The sequence below is a fragment of the Sus scrofa genome, chromosome 3 (genome assembly GCF_000003025.6).
Source record: "Sus scrofa isolate TJ Tabasco breed Duroc chromosome 3, Sscrofa11.1, whole genome shotgun sequence".
In the NCBI taxonomy this organism is placed as follows: Eukaryota; Metazoa; Chordata; class Mammalia; order Artiodactyla; family Suidae; genus Sus; species Sus scrofa.
In genome coordinates this window covers 124,937,498-124,954,343 of record NC_010445.4, presented here as the reverse complement: position 1 = coordinate 124,954,343, position 16,846 = coordinate 124,937,498, and the positions used below count along the sequence as shown (strand labels likewise).

The 16,846-nt window shown below is 51.7% G+C and overlaps 1 protein-coding gene across 8 annotated transcripts in view; it reads left to right on the top strand.

Moving 5' to 3' along the window:
- The window catches only part of LPIN1 (lipin 1), a 133,581-nt gene extending 119,794 nt beyond the window's left edge, over window positions 1-13,787 (top strand). For 7 of the 8 annotated variants that reach the window (XM_021085565.1, XM_021085564.1, XM_021085569.1 and 4 more), the window contains 4 exons: window positions 126-278; window positions 6,119-6,233; window positions 7,442-7,545; window positions 10,882-13,787. In XM_021085565.1, the coding sequence (XP_020941224.1) occupies window positions 126-278; window positions 6,119-6,233; window positions 7,442-7,545; window positions 10,882-11,041 (532 nt within the window). In that variant the 3' untranslated portion in view covers window positions 11,042-13,787. 8 annotated transcript variants of the gene reach the window in all.

Here is a 16,846-nt window from a genome sequence, read left to right as displayed (position 1 = left end):
ACATAGACTCTGGCCTTTTGCTTGGGAATTACAGCAGTGTCATTCCTCATGAAAGATCGGGGTTCGTGGGGGCACAGCGGTTCCATCGTGATGCCATTAAACATGAACGTCTGTCTCTTTTTCAGAAATGGGTATAAGTTCCTCTACTGCTCGGCTCGTGCCATCGGGATGGCGGACATGACGCGGGGCTACCTGCACTGGGTCAACGAGCGTGGCACGGTGCTGCCCCAGGGCCCGCTGCTCCTGAGCCCCAGCAGCCTCTTCTCCGCCCTGCACAGGTGAGGTGCTACCTGCCTACCCCTCCCGCCCCTCGTCTGTGCCGGTGCAGACCTGCTCCCCTCCTCACCGGAGGTTCCACCAGCATAAGCCTCCTCCCAGCCTGGGTCCCGGCTCCATGGTGGCACCAGAAAACTCATCCTCAAGGGCAGGCCTGGCCTTGTCACCGTCAGCACCCTTCCTTGGCCCATTGGGGTTCCGGGGGTGGGGGATGTCCATGAGCCCTTCACCGCCTGGCTTGTCCCCCCGTCCTGTCTCATTCCCTCTAGCTTCTTGACTCGGTCGTGCTGAACCATCTCCGTCTTCCAGAGGGGTGGTCTCTCCTTTGAGCCTTTGCACACACTGCCCTGCTTTTGTGGGGAGCAGCCCCTCTCTCCGTGTCGCTGGTCCAAGTCCTATTTTTTTTAACCGAATGAACTTTATTACATTTATAGTTGCACAGTGATCATCACAACCCAATTTTATAGCGTTTCCATCCCAAACTCCCAACCAGTACCCCCGACCCCCGCATTGGTCTCCTTTGGAAACCGTAGGTTTTTTTAAAGTTTATGAGTCAGTGTCTGTTCTGCAAAGAAGTTCATTGTATCTTTTTTTGATTCCACATACAAATGATAGCATATGATTAGCATGATAATTTCTAGGTCCATCCATGTTGCTGCAAATGCCTTTATGTCTTTCCTTTTCATGGCTGAGTAGTAGTCCATTGTGTATATGTATTGCTGGCCTGAGTCTTAATGACTCTGAGGATCAACGTGCTTTCCACCACATCGGGGACCTCGGCTGGGCATAGCGGTCCCTCTGTCAGCCCTGCCACCCGCCTAGCCTTGGACGCTAGTACTGAGCACTCATGCTCTCATAAGAGTCCTGGTCACCTGTTTAACAGACCGCCGGCCCATTTCTGATGGCCCATCTCCCTTCCCCTCTGTGCCCACAAAACAGACTAGGTCTGGCCTCCCTGGAGCTTGGGGCCAGGGCAGTGTCCCTCGCTGCTCTCAAAGCGTCATCTGTGGCAGTCAGAACAGGCCATCGGTCCTGCCAGAGGCTGGTTGGCAGCATCATAGGATGGTGTCGCCACGATCCAGTGAGAGGTGTGGGCCTGATTCTGCGTCACTTTGAGACCAGATTTGCTGCCTGTCGCTGCCGACTGTGCAGACGAGGGAAGAATCCAGACAGGCCCAGAGCACCAAGTCCATTGCTCCTGAGGGTTTGTCTCCAGCTCTATAGATGCCTTTTCTATCACAGCTTTGTTTTGCGTGAGTCGTGAGTTGTTCTCCTGTAATAAAAGATCTCCCATTGAAACTTGCACATTCTGGGGAGAAAATAGAGGCCAAACCTGTGGATGCCGTGGTGTGTGTCAAGTGCCGAGAGCTGTCCCAGTGGCGCACATCTCGGTGGGAGTCCAGATACTTGAGTGAAATATAAATGAACACAGTCATAGACGAATGGCCCTGAGTTATGTTAACAGTTGGCGACAAGCTGCTCATTAGCGTAAGTGCCAAAGTCTCCTCCAGGCACAGGAAGAAGATGTTTCTCTGACGTCCTGCCATGAAAAATAAGTGTAAGGTGATCCTTTTTGTTTTTTCTTATTTACGTATCCTTGTCCAAAATATGGCTTTTTCCTTGTGAAAAATTATTTTTAAAAACCCGAACAACTAACCTTTACAATTTGCATTCCTTCTTGGGAGAGGGAGGTGCTTCTGATGGCCAAGGCCAGTGGCCTGGTGCCTGTAGCCCGGTGTTCTAACCAGGGCCAGGCTGCAAGTTAGCTCGCCCGCAGATTTTCTAGAACCGATGGGCGGGTCTGCCACGAGCATGCATGGCCTGCCTTGGCGAGAAGTTGAAAGAATCTACTTCACCTAATTTCTCGTTCAGGAGCTTCTCCTGTGAAAGTAGACATCGGCTTTGAGTCCCGTGATCCCTTTCAGGTCCCTGCCTTCTTTTGTTGTGACAGAGCCATTCAGGTCACTTTCATAGGCTCTCTGATGGGACGGGACAGTTGGACTAAGTGTGGCTCCAGTCTCCGGGCTGGTTGGGGTTGGGGGTCGTGTCTCACTGAGCAGTGGGCCTGCTAGGCCGAGCTGGACGAATGAGGCTTTGCTAATTCCCATGATTCTGGGTGCCTGGGCAGTTTGGAAATTCTGGAGTGACGCAACCGCTGAGGCTGGCCTCTGTCTCTGGGAAAGAAAGAAGCGATTACTCCGCAAGTAACTACCTTTCCCCTTGGGGTTTTCTGAGCTTCTGTGAGACTTGGAAAAATGACAGTCATTTGCTAGAGTGAAACGACCTCTGGGTGCGTTGAGTGACCAGTGACCACTGGCACATTCAGATCACCAATGAGAGCAGCAGGGCCAAGGAGCCGTCTGTCCTCCCGCGACGGTTCTCAGCCGTCTTGCACAACTTGCTCCCTGCGCAGCCTTACTGCCAGACAAGGAGCCTCATGCCTTCGAGGCGCTGGGGGGCAGGCGGCCGAGGAGGGGTTTTCTTACGGAGCATTTCTTGACTTGCAGGTGTGCATGTAGCCATCCTCCTTGTGTGTGTGTGTGTGTGTGTGTGTGTGTGTGTGAGAGAGAGAGAGAGACAGAGAGAGAGACAGACTGAAGCAGGGGATTGACTTGGGATACTTCCCCCGAGGAGACTGACATTTGAGACTTACAATCATACAGTCACTCACGTGTGTCTCTTATCAGAGTCCTGAAATGTAGACCGCCAGGCCCTCCGAGGGCTGAGGAGGGTTCTGGACTCCACAGAGGTCCACGCGGGCCTGGGTCTCCTGGTACTCGGGTGCTCCGCCCCCATCATCGTCTATGGCACGTTGTGTGCGGCTACAGAGGGATATTTCTGGGATACACACAAGCCGAGAGGGACCTTTGAGATCGTCCAGTCACCCCCCAGTGAACTGAACGCCAGCGTGCCCAGGACCAGGTCAAGGACCAGACCATCGCACCCTGCTTGCTCCCTTCCTTCCCCCGGAGCAGGACTAGCAACCACCCTCCCTGGATTTGGGGATCGGTCTCTGTTCTCCTCACGAGGTTCCTACACGCCTTTGTCATCCTAAGCCGCCTGTTTCATTGCGCCCCTTGGAGAGCTCCGTGTAAAGAGAGCACGTCTTCCCCCGGAGCTTGTTTTTATTTATTGTGCAGCATCGTGCTCCCCGGGCTGTGGAGCGGGGCTGTAACCGGCTCGTTTTTCCTTCTGTGCGGGGGTCCTGTTGGGCTCCCCCTCGGCCTATTTATCGGTTCTACTGCTGGTGGGGGCTTGAGCCACTTCTGGTTTTCTGCCCTTAAGAGAGAAAAGGCACTCTTTTACCCTATCCGACTACCCGTACAGGTTAAAAAAGAGAGAGAGAACGGACCCCTACCACACTCTCTGTATACGCATCAACTCCTGCTGGATTACAGGCCTAAACGGGAAAGGCGACACCTTTAGATTAAATGTAGGAGGCTTGGAGTTCCCATTGTGGCTCAGTGGAAATGAACCTGACTGGCATCCATGAGGATGCCAGTTCAATCCCTGGCCTTGCTCAGTGGGTTAAGGATCCGGCGTTGCCATGAGCTGGCGTGTAGGTCGCAGAGCGGCTCGGATCGGGTGTTCCTGTGGCTGTGGCGAAGGCCAACAGTTGCAGCTCTGATTCAACCGCTGGCCTGGAAACTTCCATGTGCTGCAGGTGGGCCCTAAAAATAAAAGAGCAGTACTCGTGTGTCCTCTGGGGGCACCTGTGTACAGGGTGTGCCCTCAGGAGGGGAATTGCTGGGCCACACGGGATGCACACCTTGGGCCTTCTGAGGCTATCTCTAAACTGCCATCCAAAGTAGGTCCAAAGTAGTTGATCCAGTTTATGCCCCAGCACCAAGCGGAGTGTAAGGGTTCCTTCTGTTGCCTTTTGCCTACACATTGTCAGCTGCTGCTGCTGCTTTTTTTGCTAGATTGGTGAGTAACGAATGCCCCTTTTCATGTGTTTATTGGCCATTTGGGCTTCATTTTCTGCCAAGTATCTGTTCACGTCTCCCTTATTCCTTTTGCTCTGTAAGAGCGTCAGAGATTCTGTAGACGTAGCCTCTGTTATGAGCGCTACAAATATCTCTTCCCAGTTGATGGCTTTTGATGAGTTTCATGTAAGTTGAATAGATCATTCTTTTGTAGTTTATACTTTTTGTGTATTGACAAAGCCTTCCCTGACTGTGGGCGTGAGGAAAGTTGCCCATAGATATATATATTTATACATTTGTAAATAAATTTATATATATTTGCTTTTTAGAGATGCACCTGTGGCATATGGAGGTTCCCAGGCTAGGGGTCGAATTGGAGCTGTAGCTGCCAGCCTATGCCACAGCGACAGCAACAGCAACATGGGATCTGAGCTGCATCGGCAACCTACACCACAGCTCACAGCAACGTGGGTCCTTAACCCACCGAGCAAGGCCAGGGATCAACCCACATCCTCATGGATGCCAGTCAGGTTCATTTCTGAGGAGCCGCAATAGGAACTCCAAGCCTCCTACATTTTATCTTAAGGTGTCGCCTTTTCCGTTTAGGCCTGTAATCTAGCAGGAGTTGATGCATATACAGAGAGTGTGGTAGGGGTCCGTTCTCTCTCTCCTTTTTTTTTTGTATTTTTGCCTTTTCTAGGGGCCACTCCCTCGGCATATAGAGGTTCCCACGCCAGGGGTCCAATCAGAGCTGTAGCCACCAGCCTACGCCAGAGCCACAGCAACACAGGATCTGAGCCACGTCTGCAAACTACACCACAGTTCACGGCAACGCCAGATCCTTAACCCACTGAGCGAGGCCAGGGATCCAACCCGCCACCTCATGGTTCCTAGTTGGATTCATTAACCACTGCGCCACGACGGGAACTCCTCTCTCTCCTTTTTTTAACCTGTATGGTAGTCATATAGGTTAAAAGACTGCCCTCTCTCTCGGCTTTGACTTTTCATCGTGGCCGTAAATTAAGGTCCTGCAGATGTGTGCTTCGGTGGCTTTTGCTCTTTTGTGTAGTATTCGAATTGTGCTCCATAAAAACATACCGACAAAACCTGGTGAGGGTTTGAAATGACAGTGAATCTATAGATCAGCAGAGAGAGAATATCTCATTATATAGTGTGGAGTCTTCTAGTTTAATTCCATGCTATATTTCTTTATTTATTAAGGTTTTCCCTAATACATTGGAATGAAGTTTCTAACTTATCTATGAGTTCCGCGCCGGCAGTCCCGAACCAGACTGGCCCAGGTTTTTCCCATACGTTGCCTCCCAGGTTTGGTTTTGAAGTCGTGCTGGCCTCGCAGCGTGAACACGGAGAGTTTCTTCTTCTGTGCCTTGGAATTCTTTGTTCCCTGGCTGACTGGTGGAGGTCTTTGGCGAAATCACTTGTCCAGGGCATTTTCTTTATGAGAAGATTCGAAAGTGGGGATTCACTGGTGGTTTGTTTTGTTTGTGCTTTTTAGGGCCGCACCTGCGGTATATGGAAATTCCCAGGCTAGGGGTCAAATTGGAGCTGCAGCTGCCAGCCTACACCACAGCCACAGCAAGGGGGGATCCAAGCCACATCTGTGACCTACACCACAGCTCATGGCAATCCCAGATCCCCGACCCACTGAGCGAGGCCAGGGATCCAACCTGAGTCCTCATGGATACCGGTGGGGTTCATTACCGCTGAGCCACAACGGGAACTCACTTTCCGTCTGGTGCTTTTCGAGGACAGCTTAACTGACGTACGCGTGTTTAACTTGTGGAGGTGGGAGAGCGCTCTTCGCTTCCCAGCATCTTAGACAGCTAAAAATAGTTTGATGCTAGTGCAGCTCACACTCTCCCACCAACCCAGGGTTTGTTTATTTGTGTTAACAGAGAAGTGATTGAAAAGAAGCCAGAGAAGTTTAAAGTCCAGTGTTTGACAGACATCAAAAACCTGTTTTTCCCAAACACAGAACCTTTTTATGCTGCTTTTGGAAACCGACCCGCTGTAAGTAGTAGTTGCGTATATACAAGCTCTTGAAAGGCCTGCCTGGCCTGACGGCAGTCGTCTAAAAGACTGGCCTCCACTGCACGTCAAGCGAGAGTCTCCCCCTGCTAGAAACAGCTGCTAAAGAGCCCCTGGCCTGCATTTAAAGGCAAGAAATTGTAGTTGTTTCATGCCCGCTCGTTTTCTCTGAAGGCGGGCTCGTGGGCTCCAATTTGAAGCTTATAAGGTGGGACAGACACCTTAAATTCCAAATCTCTTGCTAAATTAATAAAATTTAAAAAATAAACAAAATAAGAACATTGAAGAGGATGAGATCCTGGCTACCAGAAGGGAGCCCCAAAGCCAATCCTTAGCACAAAGGCGAATTCAGCATCTCAAGTTTCACAAGTGTTGTTGTGTAATGCTTTCCGATTTTGTACATACTACTCAAATTTGCTGGAAAGTTCAGCTTCGAGCATATGCTCGGGTACTTACTTCCCGGTAAGAAAATTCTCCAGCTTTTAAAACTCAAGAAAATGGGTCAGAGAATAACCTTAGGGAATGTTAGAATTGCAAGGGTGTGGTGGGAGGTTTGCTTTTTAAGTCAGTTCTTGAATAGATGAGTGAGCTGAGGCCCAGAGCAGACCACTGATTCATAGTTCGTAGCCAGAGAGATTCTTTCTCTACACTTCTTGGAAGTGTTGTTCTGGTTCCATGAAAGTTTATCATACAGGCAGACCTTGTTTTATGGCACTTTGATTTAATACACTTTGCAAGTGTTGCTTTTTTTTTTTGACTTTTTAGGGCTGCATCTTCAGCACATGGAAGTTCCCAGGCTAGGGGTAGAATTGGAGCTGTAGCTGCCAGACTACACCACAGCCACAGCAATGCCAGATACAAGCCACATCTGTGACCTACACCACAGCTCACGGCAACGCCGGATCCTTAACCCACTGAGCAAGGCCAGGGATCGAACCCGCAACCTCATGGTTCCTAGTTGAATTTGTTTCCACTATGCCACGATGGGAATTCCATCCGTAAACATAATTTTTATATGCACTGGGAAACCAGAAGATTCGTATAATCCGCTTTATTTGCATTGTTGTGGTGCCTAGAACCCAACCCGCAGTATCTCTGAAGCCTGCCTGTGTTTGTATCAAATCTGAAAAATGATGTGTTTGTCTTTGCAACGAACTCTTTTTTCCTAATGAACACTTTCCCAAATACAGGATGTGTACTCGTACAAGCAAGTGGGAGTGTCCCTGAACAGAATATTCACTGTCAACCCCAAAGGGGAGCTGGTGCAGGAACACGCCAAGACCAACATCTCCTCGTGAGTGTCGCGTCGCGCCCTCTGTGTGTCCGCGTGTCCTCCCACTGTCCCAGACGTGACCCCAGAGTGACATTTTGCAGTGAACACCGTACCTTTTTCACCCTGTGTGGCCTCTGTCTCAATCTTTAATTCCTCCTCATAGTTTGTTCAGAACCTCATTTTTGGACACTCAGAGTGAAAGCCTGATGCCTTCCAGGGTGGACATTTAAACAAGCTGTTAGATCCTGCTCCGGAGTGGAATGGAATGAATTTGAAAACCACTGGATTTTTTTTTTTTTTTTTTTTTTTTGTCTTTTTGCCATTTCTTGGGCCGCTCCCTTGGCATATGGAAGTTCCCAGGCTAGGGGTCGACTCGGAGCTGAAGCCACCGGTCTACGCCAGAGCCACAGCAATGCCAGATACAAGCCACATCTGTGACCTACACCACAGCTCACGGCAGCGCCAGATCCTTAACCCACTGAGCGAGGCCGGGGATCGAACCCGCAACCTCATGGTTCCTAGTCAGATTCGTGAACCACTGCGCCACGAGGGGAACTCCTGAAAACCACTGGCTTAGATTCACCGACTTCACTTTGAAAGCCTAGAATGCGATTTTGAAATGTAACCATGTTAAAATATCATGTGATATTACGCTGGCCTATAATAATAGTGTCACCAGGAACATCACATGTGACTGTAAGAAAGCCTCTCGTATTTCTGGCTGAAGCCCATTCTCCCCGAGGCCCCGGGCTGAGCTGGGCTGAGCTGGGTCGCTGTGGGCAGTGAGGCCGCCTGGCTGGCTGGCGCATCTCCCTGGACTTGGACGTGTCTTGCTTTGGGTTCCTAACGTCTTAGAGTGGAGAGTGTCCCACTGCACGTGTCAGGGAGCTCTGTCCACTGAGCGACCTCAGGCAGACAGGTGTCATGGTGCCTTGTCTGTTTCAGAGGCCGCACCTCTGTTAACCTGGTCCCCACGGACCTGGAAAATAGCCTCTGGCCTGAGCGACCCCAAGAGGGGCCTGCTGGGGCCCTTTCATGCGGAGGAGTCGGATGAAGGGGGGGTCGGGTCTAGAGGCTTCCTAGGGACTGGCTCTTTGATAGGCAGGCTTTCCCTTTCAAGATGATCCTTTAACCCTTTGGCGTCTAATCTAATTTAACTAGGACAGTTCCAGGCCGCACAAGCCTCCCTGCCTCCCAGCCACGCTCAGCCCGTCAGTGGGGAGGAGCGGGGTGGAGCCAGGACCAGGATCTGCCTCTTGGGAAGAAGGATGCGTGGGTTCTTCCCTCCCTCCCCGCTGTGCTGGCAGCTTTTCCCCACTGAGTTCTAAGTGGCCACCCCGACAGCATCCCAGTTCCCTCTTCGCCCTCAGCTCCCACGTGAAAGCGTTTTCAGGAGATAGAGCGAGTTTCCATTTAGGGTCAACAGAAGTCAAATGGGATGCTTTTGCCCGAAGTGGCAAAGGTAGGCAGGTGCAGCCCAGCAACCCAAGACTTCATAAGGGGCCTGGAAGGGGGGCTTCCAGCATCTGTGGAGGTTTGCCGGGAGGCCTCTGGGGTGAGCCCACTGGCCGAGGGTCTGGGGTGAAAACGCACCCTTGCCCACACCTTGGGGGGAGAACTTTGGCTGCTGCCAAAGAAAGGTGTCTTCTGCCTAGACTGGGAGATGTGGTTGTCCTGTGGGAGGGTGACGCTCCTTCCCCAGGAAAGTACACGATCTTCCCTGGCTTTGAACTTGGTGTGACCATTTCAAAGCCAAGTCGGTGCTCCCCCCTTGGAAGCTGGGACGCCGTCCCTGGGGAGTCAGGGCACGCGTGGATGGGCAGGTTCAGGGCCTCCTTTCCTGGCGTTTGTGGCTCTCGGCGCATGAGCTCTGCGTGCTCCGGGGGAGGCCTGCGCCGAGGATTGATCCCAGAGAGGCACAGATGTGGCTGGTTCGGATCTGGTGCCGCCAAAGCCCCGGCTGTGAGCTGTCCCCACAGGGAAGGGGCCACCTCGCGGAGCCACTAAACTCAAACAGCAGGTCCTCAAGCTGGGAGGTATTTGAAAAGTTTTTCGTAATCCCCAGGAAAGACACAATTCTCATTTATTAAGAGAGATTGTCCCCATTTTGTGCAACTGATGTTTCTCCTAAGTTCTTTGAGACATTCTTTATTAAATACACACACACATCCTTGTTTAAAAGTTATTTCATGCCTCAGAACATGCTACTTCCTGGAGTTCGGATTTCGAAAGCCCTTTTTGATTCTTTGCAAATTGGAGCTGGAGAGGCACCGGGTGACTGTCCGGGAGGACTCTGGGGATGTGTGGCCAGGCCCGGCCTTGTCACGATTCTGGCTGGAGGCGCCTGGAGGTCTGAAAAGGCGTATTCAATAGAGCCACTTTCTTTTTGTAGTTACAGGCCACAGAAGCTAATGTGCAACATCTTCTTGGGAATACACAGAAAATAGAGGGAGTATTGCAGGGAACGGTGAGAAACACTCTTCACGCCCAACTCCATATTCCGTAAGGGCCTGAGGCCCAGAGAGGGCAAGACACCCGTCTGGGGCCCCACAGCAGTCAGGCGGGCAGAGATCCTGGGTCTCTTGACCCTTGTGCCGATGAGCACTCCCCTCCTGCCCCAAGGCTAATAATTAGCCAGGGCTAATTATTTTATAATGTTAATGAGTTCTTGTTGAGTAAATTTATGGAGCATCCAGTTCGCATAATTTCTCTCTTGCATACATTATTTAATTCTTCTTCTTTTTTTTTTCTTTTCTAGGGCCGCTCCCGCGGCATAGGGAGGTTGCCAGGGTAGGGGTCTAATCGGAGCTGTAGCTGCTGGCTTACACCACAGCCACAGCAACACCGGATCCTTGACCCACTAAGCGGGATCCGAGCCGCGTCTGCGACCTGCACCACAGCTCACGGCAACACCGGATCCTTAACCCTTAGCGAGGCCAGGGATCGAACCCGCAACCTCATGGTTCCTAGTCAGATTCGTTAACCACTGAGCCACAACGGGAACTCAACATTATTTAATCCGCATGTGAACGCGGTGGCACAGTTCACATTTTCTCCCTTTACAGTTGAGAAAATTGTGGTCTAGAGATGAAGCCCCTTGCCCGAATGGCACAGCTGGTACATGGCAGAGCTGAAGGTCAAACCCAAGTCTCCTTAAGCCCAGCGCCGGGCAGCCTTTCATTGCCCAGTGGAGCAGCCTCTGGGTGATGCTCCGAGATGCGCTTTCCCTGCGGTCCGTGCCCAGAGCCTCCTGGGCGTCTTTGCTTCCGCTCTGCCCTCCCTCCTCTGTCCTTCCAGGCGAGTCCTGCGGGGCGGGGTGGCCCTCGCGGGCGGTGACGCTGTCCGTTTTCCCTCTAGGTACGTGAGGCTCTGCGAGGTGGTCGACCACGTTTTCCCATTGCTGAAAAGAAGCCACTCTTCCGACTTCCCCTGCTCAGACACGTTCAGTAACTTCACCTTTTGGAGGGAGCCACCGCCGCCTTTTGAAAACCAGGACGTTCATTCTGCATCGGCGTAGACTGTTCCAGGCGAACTCCTGACATCCTGCGAAGACCTGGCACCCCCATTAAAGGAGAGGTTTGGGGACGTGCAGTCATGTGCTTAAGAGCAGAGAGCATCCAGGAGCCTTTCTCTCCCCGTCCCCCTCGCCAGGGGGGACATTTCCAAGTGACCCGAGAAGGGTGTACTTCCTAGGTCCTAGGGGAGTTGGGGGCCTCCCTGGTGTGGAGGCTGCGCCTCTCATGGCCCAGGCCCGTCACTGCGCTGCCCTCCCCGGCCCCGCTGCAGTCCTGGAGCCTCTATAATGTGTGCAGGGTGGGCCGGGAAACCTGGGGTCCCCAGGATGACGGGTCCCGGGAGGGGCGCCAGGCCCCCACGACTTCTGGGAGAGTCAGGGGCACGTTTCCACATGGCACATGGTGCCACTTCTGCTGCGCCTGGCGGGAGGCGGTGCAGGGCCTGGTGACCTGAATCCGAGGTCTTGGAAGGGACTCCAAGCCTCCCGGTGCTCGGCCTTGACCGCGTGGCTGTCCCCCGGCAGGATTTGCTCCCTGCCCCGCCCCCCCCCCAGTCTCATTTAGGAGATAAGTTCTTAAATTCCTTTGGTTAAAGATCACCTCTGTAGCTGGCGTATTTCCCCCCATTTTTGTGGCGCAAGGCTGGAATGTTTATGCCTTATGCATCTGCGGCAGGCATTTGATTTCGAATGTGCTTTGCCCGGCTCCCTGCCACTTTGCAATGCCTTAAGTTCAGACGAGAGGAGATATTCCTAAGGCAGTATTTTGAATCACTTCCTTACTCTGCCAGCAACCTGCCTAGCAAGGCGGTGCTGAAAATGTGGGCTCCAGCAGAGTTTATGCCCAACGGTGATGATGGCAGTGTCCGTTGGGGGCTCTCAAGGGAGACTGGTCGGTTTTAAGAAAATAGTTGGAAGAAGTTAAATTATATTCTTTGTAGATCGTATTATTTATTCCTTTACTCTGGGTTGCTGTTATAAGCATTTTAGCCATATTCGTCCTATTACAACTGTCATTAATACATTAAAAAGATACCTATTAGACCATCCAAAAAGCCTTATTCTGTACTTCTCACAACACTGACCCTCTTTGGGGTTTTGTGAGTAATGCTTTTTCTTTCCCTTAGCCCCGCACCCGCCCCAGGTTCAGGGCAAGTGGGGAAGTAGCCATTTGAGTGACATTCTTTGACCTGGTAGAAGATAATTCTTTTCCTTGTTTATTAAATTGGCTGCTGGAGAGAATAATGTGAAAAGCGAAAACATTATTTTGGTAAAAAAAAAAAAAAAAAAAAAAAAGTGCTGCTTGACTGTACGAAGTGTTTTTTTTTTTTTTTTTAAGCGTTTTGCTCCAGTGACTGAAATGCCCTCCTACTTAAATCTCGTGGTTAGAGTCGGAGGGCCCAGGCAGTGGGATGGCTGATGGCAGCTTTACTCTTTCTGTGAAAGAAAATCCAGAGGTGGCATTGCCTTCTTTGTTGTCAGGGGGCTCTGCTGCCTGTGGGCGCCTTCACCGAGCGGTCTGTGGGGTTACACAGATAAGAGCAAACATCCCTGTGCAGCTGAGTGTAGGCCTGCATTCAAGCACGAACTGCATGTACAGATGCCCTTTGGGAGGCATTAAAAATTTTAAATTTTTATAATTTAAAATAGGGAGTTCCCTGGTGGCCCAGTGGGTTAAGAATCTGGCATCACCACAGTGACTTGGGTTGCTGCTGGAGTGCCGGTTTGATCCCAGACACGGGAACTTCTGCAGGCCAAGGGTGTGGCTAAAGGAAAAAAAGTAATTTAAATAGTCCTGCTTTAGCTTGGGCTTGCTTATTAGTTTTAGAGGCTACATTCATTCTGTCACAAGGGTATCTTAGGGTGAATTTTAAGTATTGTGAACTACGTGGAAGCAAGCTCACGAGCCTGCACAGACCAGCCCGGTTTCTCCCTCGCGCTGGGAGGAACTTGGCTGATGGATCTCGTGTCCCTTGTGGGGTTTGCCTTGCAGCGGGACAACCAGCTGTCGTCCTCTCTCCTGAGAGTATGCATCTTTGGACCCCAAATTTCAATGTCCCCTAAGCTCTCTCCTCAGCACCCCCTGAAACGGCACACCATCCGGAAAGCAGCACTCTCAGATCTGTGTCGGGTTCAGAGCGTGAGCCCTGGAGAGGCTGTACCATTCACACCTGCCCATGGCTTCGGGAACGACTAGTGCATGGGCAGCCCTCAGGCCTCTGTGGGTTGGTTTAGCTGTGGTCACACATCCCTAACTCAGTGACCCCACAGCCGTGGGCCAGGATGCTCTATTTGGACCACACATATCGAAGTCGCCCTCTGGATGATCGAATCACAAAGTGACAAGTCATCGAATGTTCATCACATGTGGTGAAGAAAAATAGAAAATAATTCCACCTTCAAAGAGAATTCCCTTTTCCATTTTAGGTTTGGATCGCTGCTTGAACGTATTTTATTTCCAACCCTTGGTCTGTGTTTGTATATGCCGGGACAATGATAAAAATCACTGTAATACTTCCTTGTGCTGGGCTGGATGCAAAGCTAGAAAATACTGTAATAAATGAGACCAATGAAAGACCTCCCTGAACCTCAGCCGTGTGCATTTTAAATAGTTGTTGGTAAGTTGCTGATTTCCTACTCTGTGATCTCAAGCATATTATTTTCTACTCAGAGAACAAAAATGAAAGCCAAAACCCTTAAGGCTATGATCTGGTCAGTATTTGGAATAAAAGAGCCAGTCTTTTCTGATGCCTTTGGTGAAATCCGACCCTCTGTGTGCATTTGGGAGGGAGGAGGGCTGAAGACGGAACGGAGGGGAGAGGTGCACCCCTGGGCTTGTCCCACCGCGATGGGAATGACTCGGGAGCCGGGAGGGTTCGGTTCGATGCTGCGCGAGAGGTGCCTCCCAGGGCCGCCTCTGTCGCTGGTGTTTACCACGTGCGTCTTACGCAGGGGCTCCAATCTGTGTTCTTGGGGATGCTCGGTCAGGTGCAGCCCCAAGAGGAGAGGTTGGGGAACACCGAGCTTATTATGCTCGCAGGCTCTCAGAACGGGAGGTAGCCAGCCAGCCAGCAGGGCCAGGTGGGGAAGCACCAGGGTGGCCAGGGGGCAAAAGAAGAGCGTGACGGCGGGGGCGGGGGGTGGGGGAGCCGAGGCCTCAGCCTTCACTGGGATCCCCGCAGCAAAGCAGGGCAAGGTGAACAGCTTGGGACTGGCTGGTGTGACCAATTTCCGTGGCCTCTAAGCCATTGGGGTGGCCGTGGTTGCCCGGTGCTCAGCCCTGAGCTGATGAAGGAGAAGCGTATTGCCATGTGGGGTGTGCAGGCCAGATGGAGGAGTGGATTCCAAGGCAGGCCCCAGCTGGGCCCTTCGCTGCCTCTAAGGGCGCCCCAGTGTTTCCCCGGCCAGAAAGGTTCGTAAGATCCCAAAACGTGGGGGTTCCCTTCATGGCACAGCGGAAATGAATCTGACTAGAACCCATGAGGATGCAGGTTCGATCCCTGGCCCCGCTCAGTGGGTTGAGGCTCCGGCACTGCCGTGAGCTGTGGTATAGGTCGCAGATGTGGTTCGGGTCCCATCGCTGCTGTGGCTGTGGTGTAGCTGTAGCTCCGATTTGACCTCGAGGCTGGGAACTTCCATATGCCATGGGTGTGGCCCTAAAAAGCAAAACAAAACATCACAAAACGGTATAAAATACATGAAAAAAGCAAAAACTGGTTCCCTCTGCCCTCCTTTTTTTGACCCCTTTCTCTGATATACCCAATTTGTTTCTCGTTTTGAACAAATCAATCAAAACCCTTGATTTGTTCAGCCAGATAACGTGAAAACCATCATAATTCCTATCGATTTTGTGCCTGGTCGACATGCCTGGAACACCCTATTGATTTTCCTGCATCAGCCTAAGCGTTTGGGGAATAAATGTAAGCATATTGGCTGCTAAATGCTTAAAAGAGGGCTACACAGGGTACCAGGCTGAGCTCCTTAGAAAGCCCAGATCCAAACAGTTCATCTCTGGGCGTCTGTAGAATTCTTGCCTGTGTAGCTTAAAAACAAACTCCCTGCTAGCTGAACATCACAGATTTATTCCAACTCTGGTTTCAAATTGTAGGTGGTTTTACCTGTAAAATGAAAATCAGGATAAGCTGCGGTCTTACCTGCTTGCCCATCACCGCTTTCCCTCCCCGGAACCACTAGGCTACGCTGTTTCCACACACACGTGCAGGGGAAACCAGCTCTGTAGCTTGAATTTCCCCAATGTCTCCGCTGTTAACACCTGAATCTTTAAAACACTTCCTACCTTGGTTTCCAAACCCGGACACACCCCGCCAGACTCCCCAGCGCTTTCATCAGAAGTCGAGGAACGTTGATGAGTCAGTGACCACTGGCTTGAGCCTTAATGTGACCTTTGTTCGAATAAAAGTTACAGTCCTGCGACAGGAGAGCAGGCAGAGGAAAGTTACACAGGCCTCGTTTTTAAAAATTAAAAAATTGGAGTTCACATCATGGCTCAGCAGTAATGAACCTGACGAGTACCCATGAGGATGTTGGTTTGATCCCTGGCCTCATTCAGTGGGTTAAGGATCTGGTATTGCCGTGAGCTGTGGCGTAGGCTGGCAGCTGCAGCTCCGATTTGAACCCTGGCCTGGGAACGTCCATATGCTGCAGGTGTGGCCCTAAAATAAAAAATAAAAAATAGGAGTTCCCACTGTGGCTCAGCAGGTTAAGAATCCAACTAGCATCCGTGAGGGTGCAGGTTTGATCCATGGCCTCGCTGGGTGGGTTAAGGATCCTGCGTTGCCGTGAGTGGCACCTTAGGCCACAGATGAGGCTCGGATCTTGCATTGCTGTGGCTGTGGCATAGGCCGGCAGCTGCAGCTCCAATTTGAACCCCAGTCTGGGAAATTCCATATGCTACAGGTGCAGCCATAAAACAAAAAAAAGAAAAAAAAAGAAAAAAAAAGAAAAACTAAATGCTGGAATCTGATCTCCTTGTTCCAGCAGGAGTCTTGTCCTAACCAGTGTTCCAGGGACTTCACGTCACCCATCACTTCTTCCTTATCTGCCTCCCTTTGAACTTCTGCACAAAACCCTTTCTACGGGGCTGGGGGTGGTGGGAGAGCATCCAGTCTCGGCCCCCAACAAGACGAGGTGGTTCAAGACGGCACTCGGCTCTCCTTCCTGTTTCTGACCCCCTTTGTCAGCTCCTGCCGCAGTGGAAGGGGGTGGCAGCTGATGAGGGTCACTGCAGTTGTCGAAGGCCTTGGGGCCCACAGGGAACCAGGACTCTCGAGCAGACAGACGTGGGCCCTGGAGGGCCGTGAGCCCCAGATGGCCACCTGGGGGCGCAATCCGGTTCGATTTGGCAGCCCAGCCTTAGAAAACCTAGTCCTGGCTTGACAGAGGCCCCTCCCTGTAGTGCTGGCTTTGGAGACCAGCCAGGTGTGTTGGGGGGCTCATGGGGAAAGAAAGGGGTAGCTTACAGGGATGCTTTGGGTACCAATGCAGTCGACGGGGCTCAAGGTCAAACAGGACTAATCAGCTGGGAGGAGAGAGAAGTGTGTGCATATTTGTGCTCAGATCTAAGAAGCGTTTAGAACCGTGGTTCTCAAAGTGTGTCCTGAGGCTTGAAGCTCCTGCATCAGAGAACTGGTGAGCAGGGTAAGCTCCTAGGCTGGACACTGGGCCTGCTGAATCAGACTGGGCGTGGGGTCCAGATCGTGTGCTAATACATCCCCCCGCCCCCGGATGCGGATGCACACCCAAGCTCCAGAGGACACACCTGAGGCCCGGGTCCTGTTCCCAAAGGCC